Raw genomic sequence first — 12,668 nt, forward strand, 5'->3', positions numbered from 1 at the left:
CTCCAACTGTCTTATGTGGTTTTATCCTATTGTTTCTGAAAATGGGAGCACTGTTACTACACGATTATCCTGGGAACTCCTGCCTGCAGATGTACCATTCTCACTGTTAGGATGTGGAAAATCAAGTGTCACAGGATCCCAGAATGGTTTGGGTTGGAAGGGACCTTAAAGATCATCTTATTCCAACCCCTGCCACGGGCAGGACCACCTTCCACAAGACCAGGTCACCACACCCAACCTGGTCTTGGACACTTGCAGGGATGGGGCAGCCACAGCTTCTCTGGGCAAACAGTGATGTGGGAAACCCAGCTTGGACTGGAAATAGAGCCTGGGCCAAAAAATGGACCCACGGAGACACTGCCAGTTCCCTCACCTGAGCATATAAACCCCTTCCTTTTGCCACAGAGATCCCTTTGGGAATAACCCACACATTTTCCTTGTTCCCAGTGATACAAAAATGAGGGAAGGCACCACAATGCAGATAAAAACGAGTGTGAGATATTTTGATGTTATTGGGTCTAACCCCAGCTTCAGAGGGTCAGAAGCACCGAGCAGGGACAGGCAAAGGAGCAGCTCCTGTTCCCATCCCCAGGCCAAGGCTGGCATTCCCATTCCCAGGCCGAGGCTGGCATCCCGTGGCAGGGACTGGCATCGCGCCGCTCCAGCTGCTCCGGAAGCCAAACACACTCCCAGCTATTTGTGTTAATCCTTTCTATATTTTTTCACCTTCTGTGGCTGGAAAGCCAGGAATTCATTTCATCACAGAGACTATAACTTTTTTTTTTTTTTTTTGGATGGCCCAGAGCAAATCAACACTTCACTCCTTTTATCTCTCAGATTTCCAGTGTGTTTAAAAAAGGGATAGCTGGGAAAACATCCCTAAACAAACCCAACCAAGCTGATTGTCCCAGCACCTAATTCCCTGGTTCTGGCTTGTCAGGAGACAGAACAACCCATACCCTAAATACCACAGAGAAAGCCACTAAATAAACTTTTTCCTGGCAAGTTTATTTGCTGGCATTTGTAAATCCACGGAGGAAGTGCCAAGCAATCAATAGAGCCCAGGTCCGGGTTCTAATTAGAACTTTCTATCTGAAAACAGCTTTTCTTTAAACACTACGGGACTGCTGGTAGTGATGGAATATTCCCTAAAAATAAGAAAATGGTTCATTAGCTCTCATGGAAAGAGAAGATCAATCTGCCCTCGTGAAAGTTAATGAATACACAGAAATATCACATCCTGACCCCCGATCCCGGTGCCTGAGGCAGCAGGATTATTATGCGCTCGCCGGAATTGCTCAGCAACAGGACTCAGATACAACTCTGATTGAATTAATTCTATCTGTGTGATTACTTAAATTAATGGCATTCTGGCTGCAAGTCACAAACTTCAAGAGATGTTCGTCTGCCTAAATATTAATGATGCTTTTCTGCTGCAAGGTGTGAGAAGGGAAAGGAAAACGAAACACTAACAATTTTGGGAATAAGCATTAACAGCACTACAAGCATGAAAAATAAAAGCAGTTTCACTCAGACAAATGCTGAAAAAACCCACCTAAATCCCTGCCCTCGCTCAAGGAGGCAAAAATTGTTTTGTTAGATTTTGGTCCAGCAAAAAATGGAAGACCTTTGTTAAAGAGAAAAGACAAACAAAAGTTTTGAACTGTGATGAAAATACCTTGAGGTCTTGAGCGACTTTTGGCAAGTCCTTGTATGATTCCATGGGAATATCAAATGGAAATAGAGAGGATGTGCCCTGTGCTATTCCTCTCAGCAGCACCATAATTTACAACCATTCCATTCCCCTCAGTGCTATTTTAGATAACGGCATTTGCATTTTGTTACCTGTAATAAAAACATCTACAAAAAAGAAACATAATTTGAAGCCTTGGTATTATATTTTTTTCCCATAACACACTTGATTCCAAGATTAGCCTTTTAGGATCAGAGTTCTGCTGGACCCTCTCCCCACTGTGCTATTACCAGTTTGCTGGTTCATTCCTGCTCAAAAGACAGAATGACTTTTCTTAGCATGGATTTGAAAGCAGGGTAAGCAGCTCCATGCTTTCTCTCTGATCCCTTCTTCTCTTTACCCCTAAAACACATTCTTCCATCTTCACTATTATGAGCTGCAGGTTGGCCACTGGCCTTTTGTGGGATGAAAGGAACCAGGGGTCTGGCATTTCTGTTGGATCTTGTGGCTGAGGAGCAGCACAGTGCTACCAAGAGCTGTGTGAATGGGAGAGGTTACTCAGAGAGCCACTCGTTGGGATGACTCTGCACCACACTTCTGTGCCTTTGAAAAAGTTATCTGGGAAGCTCTGTGGATGTTCAAGGAAGAACAAGGTTGAAGGATATAAAAGGCCATGCTGGAATTCCGTGAAGCAAATGAAACCAGGCTGTAAAATTGTTACTGTCCTTTTCATACACAGCACAAGCTCAAAAAACCCTTTGTGAAGTTCTGTTAACACGGAGGGGCTGCCTGCAGGGCAGCCACTGAAGAAAATTAGTTCTCAAGGATTTGTCACACACTGACCCTTGAATCCCTGGTAACCCTGAACCCCTCAGCCCTACAAATGGGTTTGCAGCACACTTTCTGAAGTGCATCTCTTCAGACAGAACACAGCTCGGGTACCTGAGGGATCCCCACTCTGGTCCAGCATCTCTCTTCACCAGTGTATCAGGTACCATGGACACTCAACTGGCACAAACAGCATCATCATCCACACACAGTCTGCTGTGCAGTCTGAACACTCTGGCTCCAAACCAGGGAAGCTCTTTCCTTTGCCATAAATCCATTAACTACACAGGAGTAGCAAACTCTCTCACTTCCTTCAGCCAGTGACCTTGCTAACTGAGCCAGCAGTGATGCAAAGAGAACTTAAATCTGTTAGTACCAAAAATTAATACAAAGCAACTCCTTGATATTGTCTCATACACACAGTAATTCAAAGCAAAGTTACTTTTAGACTGGTTTTCCATCTTTCACAGACAGTTTCACTAGAAAGAATAATATTAGAGCTAGTTGATTTAATGACCTTTCATTTAAAGGCCAAGGTTGGAGTGGCTTTCTTTGTCCTCTTTGTAATTGAACTGTTCAAGCACAGATAGTCCTGCTATATCAATCACTGCATGAGTGAAAGGTGAATAACAGCATTTACTGAACTGTCATATCCATGATAAAACAGCAGATGCTGCCAGCTCCAAAGGGAACACATTAGCAGAAGTAAACCTGAAAGATAAAGGCCTATTAGTCATAACATGTCTTTCAATCACTTATTTATGTTAGCAGTTCAGCTTGGAAATAAAGTGAACATAGTCCTTATTTACAATAAATTAAACTTATCTTTGCACTATGGTGTTCCTTAAACAATGATGGCATATTGATTTTTTTCCTTCAGAAACACATTTACCTTCACCACACTCAGGGTTTGCTTCCCTGAGAGCCTCCCTCACCTCTAGTTCTGTTACTACAACCCTCCTGGATGTAGAAATCCAACATCTTACCTTTTTTCCGGTGTTTTACTCCACAGTTGATAATATGTTTATTAAACTGGTAGATCATAAGCCTAAAACCAGATCTTGCTGGAGTGACTGGTTACTTCAGGATGCTGTAACAGAGTAGCTGAACTGGCTTGGAAACATCTGCTTCTTCATGTTCCTGAAGAGGAATTCTGTTTAGCAGAGGGAGGTAAAGACATGAGAGAGCACACAGAGCACTTCAGGAGCTGGAATATCCCAAGGTATCAGCTGTGACCAGGCTCAGCTCTGAGCACATCCTGACTCCAGCCAAGACCTTGCCAGCCTAAAGCAGAGCAGAATTATATCAGCTGCCTTTAAAGCTAAGCCCTTTTACCTTCCCTTATGACACTTAGCTGTGCAACACAGCCTTGTTGTCTCATGTTCTTCCACATGCAAACTGCTACAGCCCCTCCATCCCTTCCAAAGGGCTGCTCTCTTGTTCCCCTTCCCATTAGGTATTTGGGTAGTCAGTTAAGCCTTGCTTAAGAACCACTTGTCCCTACTGAATTTCTTTGATTAATTCTGTATTCTAATGTTCCCGTGTCTTTCCTTCCCATGTCATAGATCTGCAGATTTAATAAGCACACTCCCCACTGCTCCATCCCACATTAACCACAGCTGGGAGCAGACAGTAGATATCCTAATCCAGCAGGAACACTGACAGCACCTCTGAGCACAGCTCACCGTGGAAGCAGAGTTTGGAAATCTACTTGTAAGCATCATCTGGGTCATAATCAACATCACATCCTCCCAGTCTGCTTTAAAACTTCATATTCATATTAAAAGCCAAGATATTTGTTATTTTCACTCCAAGACTATCACTTCTGTCCTCTGAGAAAATCAGTCTGTGCCAACTCATTCTCCATAAATATGAACAAATGAGGCTCATTCTCTACAAACCTACTCTGGCCACTGTGCTCTTTTACTTCTCTTCTGGGATATCTGCTGAAAAATGAGCTGCTGACATTATACATGCCTGGAGAAATGCAATTACCATGAGGTTTTTTGGTATCCCATATTTTACCAATTAAAAATATGCAGAGACCACACTCCCCCTTATTCCTTAAGCTTGTTAGATGAGCAGGAATGAGGGGGTTAAAGATGATCAGTCTTATCTAACCTGATCAGGCCTTCTCACCCAGAACTTGTTAACAAACTGATTTGCCTACACCTGAGTCATTCACTAACATTCAGGATAATCACAATTTTCTGTCCACAGCTGTTCTCCAATTCTGACCACTTGGCACAGCAACAGCAGTCAAATGTGCTATTTTTGAAAGCCTCTTTTCTGTTAAATTGAGATGAAGCTATCAAAGTAGTGTCTAACATGGATGCTGTCAAAAAAACCCAGAAAAAAATCATCTTTCTGCCACAAAATATTTGTGGCATTGTGAGATTCCTGTTGAATCTCCTACTCTGCTTCCCTAAAACTCCCAACTAGTGGATGTGTGGCTTTGGCTATCAAGGAAACTACTGTCCTTCTTTCTAGTGCCCTAATGGCTCCACAAGAGCTGTGTGTGATACCACCAGTGATGACAAAAAGCACTGCACCACAAATTCAGTGGGAATTTTTTTATTTTAAACGTTTACAGAGATGGAAATAAATACAGGAAAGAGAAGATAGAGAGGGTGCTTTTAAAAGAAATCAATCAAGTCTTTTCATCAGGCTTCAAACAGGAAAAATTGTATCCAAGAGCTGCTTAAAACTGGCCACCATTCCAAAGGGCAAGGATTAGGTTAACAATAATGCAAATAACTAAAGATAAGCATTGCCACAAACAAGGGTGACACAGCAGTGAACACACAGCTGTAAGAGACAAAAGGGAATCACACTACCACAGGAGAGTCTCATATATTTACAACATACCTATCATACAAAATCATTCAGAAGTATTTAGGGAGTGGTTTCTTCTCTGTCCAACTGTAAGATATAAAAGATACATCAGAGGGGTTTGCTGGGTTTGTTCCTCTCCCCAATAATGGTTTCAGCTTTTGTCAAAGTTTAGAAAATCCTTTGTATTGCAAGAATCTTTCATCCAACCTGAACTTCTCCACATTTCCATCCTTATCATCATCATCATCATCATCACTGTCATCCACAGGGGCAGTTGGTCAGAGGATAAGAGTTTGTGAAGTTCTTTACAGTCTTTTATCGATGGTCTGACCTGTAGGTTGGAAAAGTGTCCGTGCGATGAAGCTTCACTGGGCTGGAAACATCTTCACCAAGTCAGATGCAAAAAAAACAGAACAACTCTCAGTAAGACACAGGCACCTCAGTCATGTTTTACACAGGACTATGTAAACTCCACATCACAGAATTTTAATTAAACCTATCCCCTGCTTCATCTGCTACTCCATCTCAGAAACATCTGCACTCAGATTTTCCTTACTGTTTCCTTCGGAACAGAAACTTGTACAAAGCAAATTAAGTTTTTTAAAGCTCTGAATTTGCATTTTAAATGAAATATTAATTTAATTTAAATAATATTGGGAGCACTTTAGCTCCCAATATTATCAGCAGATCTTTCCTGTACACTAGAAAAGAGGACAATAACCAATTCAGAAATCATTATCCCAGGTTGCCCCAAGCCCCGTCCAACCTGGTAACAAGCCCTCACCACCCTCACAGGGAAGAGTTGCTTCTCAATATCCAATCTAACCCTGCTCTCTGTCAGTTTGCAACTATTCTCCCTTGTCCTGTCCCTCCAGGCACTTGGAAATGGTCTGTTTCCATCTTTCTTGTAGCTCCTTCAGGCACTGGAAGGCCACAATTAGGTCACTCCTTTTCTTCTGCAGGCTGAACAATCCGAATTCCCTCAGCCCTTCCCCATAGCAGAGGTGCTCCATCCCTCTGATCAACTTGGTGGCCCAGAATTTGGGAACCTGATCTAATTGGATACCGCTGAAGGAGGGGCCCTGACTGCTGAACAACACAAGGCCTTTAGAATCTCTCCTAATTCCAACGTTGGCTGCCTGGGTGACTTCTTCCACAAAGACTTTTACCCCCTTCTCATGACAACAGTCTCTCCTAAGGCTCCATTTTTCCCAGTTTAACAAGCAAGCTATTTTTCTAAATATAAACCAAGTGGTTTGTGCCCATACAGTCTGTTTGTCTTGTGTCAGCTCTGAATTACTGTTTTAATAAAGGGCTTCACAGCAAGGCACAGCAAGCCCAGTGCACTGCCTGTGTCACAGGGTGGAGCAGCCCTGTCCCCGTGTGCCACAGGCTGCCACCAGCAACTCATCTTCCCATGCCCTAATTTATTGAACAAATTTGATCAGGCACGTAAATCCTGCTTTTTTATTCATCCCTCCTCTGGTTAACTGGAGCTTTCCACGTGCTGCCTGCCCCCTCTAGTGTTGGAAAAAAGGAACAAGGGAAAATATCACCTTTTAGGCTTTTTTTTTTTTTTTTTAAGTATTTTTTCCTGCAAAATCAGAGGAGCAGACTAGAATACGGCTACATGGGTCAGGGCTGCCAATGCCTGTAATTTTTAATCACAGGTGGTGGTATTCCATGTCCTGGAGGTGCTAAACTCCACTGGTTATATTAAAAACAGAAAAAAAAAAATCTATCACCCATTATTCCTTGAGAAGCTCCTATTATATGAGAGGAGGGGTGAAAAAAATGGAAAAAAGGACAAGACTAAATGTTTTCCAAAGCAGGAGGTTTAGAAGTGTGATTGATTTCTGAATGCTTGATGTTGGTAAAGGTTGTCTCCGTGTTAGTGCCAGAAAGCCCTGCCAGCTCCTGAGGTTTTCTGCTAAGCACAGGTTTACCTGTGGGGATTTTTGCAACAGGGATTCTCCTGGGTGCAGCACACACCAGCCCTGACCAGGAGTGACAGAGAAATAACTCATATCTGATGGCCAAGCTGGGCCTCACTTTCTGATGGCCCGATGGTGAAGGGAAACTGCTTCAGTCCATCAGCTCACCATGAGAAGCTGTGGCTGCCCCAAGCCAGGTTGGACGGGGCTTGGAGCAACCTGGGAGAGTGGAAGGTGTCCCTTCCAATCCAGGCCATTGCATGATTCTAAGACTTTTATCATCCAAATATTTAATCCAGGTCAGCCTTTATTCTACCCATTATGAAAACAAGTTCTGGCACCCTGATCCTGACCCCCAACTCATTGATAACAACTGCTGCATCAACACTAACTCAGCCAATCCATGGAGCTGACAGTGGAAGAATGTGCTTGAAATACAAATTTGGGTTCGGGCTTTTAATTCTGAAAACACACAGAACTACACAATGCTGACTTTGGTCTGAGCACCAGCAGCTCCTACTCCAGGTGCCTCTGGGGACACCAGCACAAAGCATCACTTACACACACGAGGTGCTGTGATTTCCACTCTCTCAGGAGACTGAAGTTCAGATTTTAAACACTCTCTGAGACACTTGGAGGGCAGAAATGCTTCCCTGACAGCCTTCCTGCCTTCCAGCCTCCCTCCCACCCCATCCAGGCACTCAGGAACCACTAGATGTCCCGTGGTGACCACAGAGAGACTACTGGGAGCATCCCTCCCTCTGCAGAGCCGGGAGGTGCTCAGGTATGAGGGGACTGAGCTGTGCTGCCCCTTGGATTGGCAGCAAGAAGATTTGGAGAAGACACCTGCCCACCCTTGGGTCACACTGCAGTGCACGGTGGCAGCATTGCAGCTGCTCAAGAAACAGGGGTTTTTTGCAGGGGGTCAGGGTGGGGGCCACAGTGTGACTTCTCACAGCACAGAGCCTTGTGCCCCAGCTCAGAGCAACATCACAGAGCCCCTGAGCACAGTCCCTGGGGTTTACACCCCACTGTCTGCCCTGTCCTGTCCTGCCCAGGCATCAGCAGAGCCTTCCTGACCTAAAGCTGAGTGAAGGTGCCTCCTCTCCCTCAGCCCCGCAGCAGCGGCTCAGCCTGGACATCACCCTCCAGTGGGATGGACAGACAGGGCAGTGCCCCAGCAGTGGCAGGAGCTGTGCCCTGAGCCCCCCTTACCTTGCAGGCCGTAGAGCTGCCCCGTGCTGTGCTGCCGGGTGATGTGGTGCCAGTAGGCGCTGCGGGGCAGGGGCACCATGGCACTGAGGGACACGGCGCGCTCGCTCAGCTTCAGCTGCAGCTGCAAAGGGACACGAAGGACACGGTCTGAGACAGCACGACCTCTGCCCGCAAGAAGTTCTAACACAACAACCACACAGCCTCTCCCTCCCTCCCTCTGCCCCCTGCACAGCAGCAAGGGCTAACTGGGTTAGTCTCCACAGCAGCAAGGGCTAACTGGTTAGTCTCTGACACACCATGGGTCAGGAGGCCACGCTGCTGTTTCACACCACAGCTCACCTTGGTGCTCCCCTGGTCCTGGGCAAGCCCTGCTTCCCCCGAGGGGAGTCCTAACCCAAGCAGCTGAAACAGAAACCGGGGATCAGCAGAAGGCAGGACAGTGCTGGTGTGTTCCCCAGGTCTTCCCAGCTACACAAGCAACTTCCCAAAGCTACCTACAGCCCTATGGAGAACCTGACTGGATATATTCCAAGTTTGTTTTGAGGCATTTTCTATTCATCTCCCCTCTCCTACAGCCAAGGAACTTGCCGGCTGGATGGCACAGGAGTCCAACAGGACATGGATAACTGCACCCTTCATCAAGAATCCTTGAGTGAACAGCACATCCAGGGGTGCTCAAGAGGGCACGTGGGCTGCAGTGCATTGCTGGGAGCCCCATCCCACACTTCCCCCTCCATACACGGCCTTTAGCTACATTTTCTTACATTATCACAGCCCCTTGTTATTTATACTGGATTTAACTCAAAAATACATGAGAACTGACTACTTTAAGGCATTTTTTCTTACGTGAATTCAGTAAGATGTATGTGCAAGCTGATAAAAATATTTGGATTTTATCATAAGCTTCAGAATAACCCCGAGATAAGCTCAGTTAAAACTTGATGCTAATAAAGCCAAGGTTGTGGGTTCAATCCCTTTGTGGGCCATTCACTTAAGAGTTGGACTTGATGATCCTTGTGGGCCCCTTCCAACTGAGAATAATCTGTGAACTCTCTAAGAATACAGGTAAAATTCTCCTCCCAAAGCTCAGGAAAACACCATTCAAATATACCAAGGCTGAACTAGACTTTTCTAGTTTATGAAGATAGTTTTTAACTATCTTCATAAGTAAGTTTTACATTTTAGTTTCACAAAAACAGAGGTGACAGAACCCTTTATAAGAAAGTCTATATATTTTGGAGCAAGAGCAAAGAGGCAAAACAAGGACAGAAAAGGGGTGAGGGCTGGGTGTATTCAGAGATCCACTTCTTAGTTATTCAGAGGTGCCTTCTACCTTCAACCTCCTCTCTATGCAGTGGGCACCTGTGATGAGAAGGTAAAACTAAACCAAATCAAGCTCAAGTCCTGCTCTGAAAACACCCCCCTCCACATCAGCTGGATGTGAGTCACTGCACCAGGACCCACCTACACCATTTTATCACAGTTCCTTTGCAGTGTCACCACACACACACACACCTTGGCACCATGGAAACAAACAACCAGGGATCTTGTACAGGGAATACCAATCAGGGATGGCATTTCTCAGCCGTAGGTATCTCTTGTGGAGGTTTCATTTCCTGGTGAGCTAACTTGGACAGCCAGCTAAGGCAGTTTGAGCAATAGTTCAGCTGTCAGCAGCAGTGCAAAAACCAACAGGCTGGCTTGGGAAAAAAAACCAGAGACACAGCCAGAGCAAGACTAAATAATGACACAGAAAAGGGCCTGAACTCAATCAGCAGGAGAAGAAATTAAAAACTCCAGAGCTGAAGATAAGAATTAGTATGTTCTGTGCTGAATACACAGCGTTTCATCAAACCACCTCGGCCTGTGAGCATGGGCGGCTTTAATGGTGATTGATTCCATTCCCACAATTAACCTACTGCATCTCTGTGGCAACACAACGAGGAGGGATAAGTTGCTAATGCCCTGGCTCTGTTCCACAGGAGCACCCAGAGCTGGGAGCAGGTCCCACAGCCAGCATTGACATGCTGGAGCACGTCTGGGCACAGGCTGGAGCCAGGCAGGACGTGCGGCTCCACACATCATTAACACAACTAATAAACTGATTACCAGAGGGCACCAAATCTCTACCCTCACCCACTTCTGCTCAGAGGAGGAGGAGAATGAAGCTGAGCAGGTATCAGGATCCCCAGAGAGACTCAAACACAGCACCCCTGCACATAAAACAGGCAGCAGGTGATGCTCGGTCACGCTTAAACCCACACCGCAAAGATGGGAGGAGCTGTGAGGGACAACCCAAAGCCACCCCACAGCTCTGGATGCTACAAGAGACCCCTGGAGGAAGGGGATGGAGCACTCCCAGGCACTGCCAGGAGCAGCTGGGGAGCTGCTGCTCCACCTCTTGAATTCTTGTCACCTGGATGGTGACACCAGCTCTGGGCCAAACACAGGGTGCTGGGTCTGAGAAGTCCTGGGGCTCATGGAGGAAAGGTTAAAGTATTTTCTTTCTGGGATCCCGCCTTAACAAATCGGCAAAATTGCATTAAAAATTACAAAAATTAAGAAAAAATACTGAAAAAAAAACCCACAAAAATCAACAAACAAACAAACAAAATCCCAAAACAAACAAACAAAGAAAAAAACTAATAATAAGCCCCTGCACACCAGTGTTCTCTCAGGTTAGCCGTGAATGTGGCTCCAAAAGGAAAGAAAAGAAAGATGATTTAAGATTTGTTAGGTTTGGTTGGTTTCCTCAGGCTGGACAATCTAATTTTCAAAGATTTTGCAGGACAACTTCCACTTGAGGCAAACGTTCCTCTTGAGACCTCCCCCTCCCGCCTTGGAGAAGATTGCACTCACTGTGGTTTTGCTGGGAAGAAAATCCCCCCAGATCGATCAAAATCAATTTGAACAATAATTGTTTAAGAAACATTTGCAAGCTCATTATAGGAAAACAATAGACTGGTCAAGTAATAGAAACAACTTCAGGGATTAAGAGGCATCAACATATTGCTGCTGTTTTGGCTTCTCTCTGCCTTGCACTAATGATAAATACTCTAGAAGCTAATTCTGAGTTAATTCTGAACCTCTGTGGAAGTGGCCAGAGCTAACAGAGGCTCCAGCCTGGTCAGGGGCATCTCAGATGGAACAAGTGCAAAGTGCCCCCTTCAAGAGGGAAGAAGAGTCAGGGAAGGCTGCAGGAAACTGGCTGATAAAACCTTTCCATAAAGCACTGATCTTTAGCTGCCAAGACTGTGAGGTTCACAGTTACTGTTTCTTAGTGAGGTGTCAGGTTTTAATGTCTTTTTTTAAGCAACCTGAAGAGAGAGCAGTGAAGTCATAGCACTGCTCCCATCAGTTTTCATGGCAACCAAATCCTCAAGAAAATATAGCCTGAAGAGGTATTTTCTTTCCATTGTCTGGCAAGGCAAAAGTGAAAGGAAAGAAACACTTGGGATGGGATGGGTTACCAAATGACCAGAATGGCTTCATGCATCACCAGGCAAAGCCAGCTTTTTTTCCTCTTTTAAAAGAGAAAAGGGAGAGATCTGTGGATGCACTGAGAAGGAAAACAAGCGACCCCCAGTTGTGGAAGTGTCCCAGACTGGTGAGTACTTGCTCAGACCTGGGCACGAAGCAGCAGCACGTGTGAAGGTGAGGTTCTATCCCAGGAGCTGCTTTGCACCCACTTCCCATCTCAGGAGCCAGAGCCAGCTCCAGTCACGCTCTGAACCGCGTACTGGATGTGAAGGAGTGACTGCCAGGGAGGTGACAGACACATCAGAGCCCACACTCTCAGCAGAACTTGGCAGCTTTATTTCACTCTGTCAGCATGGGATATTCAACTCTTTCCTTTTTCTTGCACAGGCTGCAGGAACCCTCAGGTAGCTTAATAAAACCTTCCCCTCAGCCTTGGATAATCACTCCAGTGATGTGGCAGTGGTCATGATTCCAGGAGCAAACAGAAGACACTCAGTATAGACTTCATTTCTCACCACCACATCTCCTACTTTCTTCTTTTACTTACCCATTCTGTAAATAACAACTCAAGCTTCACTAATACAAAGAATCCACACAGAGTAAGTAATTCTTGGAGACAAAAACAATATAGAAAGCTGAGGATGAATTACAAGCCTCTGAAATGAACTCCTCGTTGAGGTGTT

At 45.3% G+C, this 12,668-nt stretch overlaps 1 protein-coding gene across 2 annotated transcripts in view; it reads right to left on the bottom strand.

Annotated features, from left to right (window-relative positions):
* Positions 1-5,089: 5,089 nt before the first annotated feature.
* The window catches only part of DOK5 (docking protein 5), a 41,484-nt gene continuing 33,905 nt past the window's right edge, over positions 5,090-12,668 (bottom strand). For both annotated transcript variants that reach the window (XM_050314131.1, XM_050314132.1), the window contains 2 exons: positions 8,506-8,626; positions 5,090-5,739 (listed from right to left, as the gene is read on the bottom strand). In XM_050314131.1, the coding sequence (XP_050170088.1) occupies positions 5,672-5,739; positions 8,506-8,626 (189 nt within the window). In that variant the 3' untranslated portion in view covers positions 5,090-5,671. The remainder of the gene's footprint in view (positions 5,740-8,505; positions 8,627-12,668) is intronic.

This window comes from Myiozetetes cayanensis, unplaced genomic scaffold (assembly GCF_022539395.1).
Source record: "Myiozetetes cayanensis isolate MyiCay16 unplaced genomic scaffold, myiCay2020 scf19, whole genome shotgun sequence".
Lineage (NCBI taxonomy): Eukaryota > Metazoa > Chordata > Aves > Passeriformes > Tyrannidae > Myiozetetes > Myiozetetes cayanensis.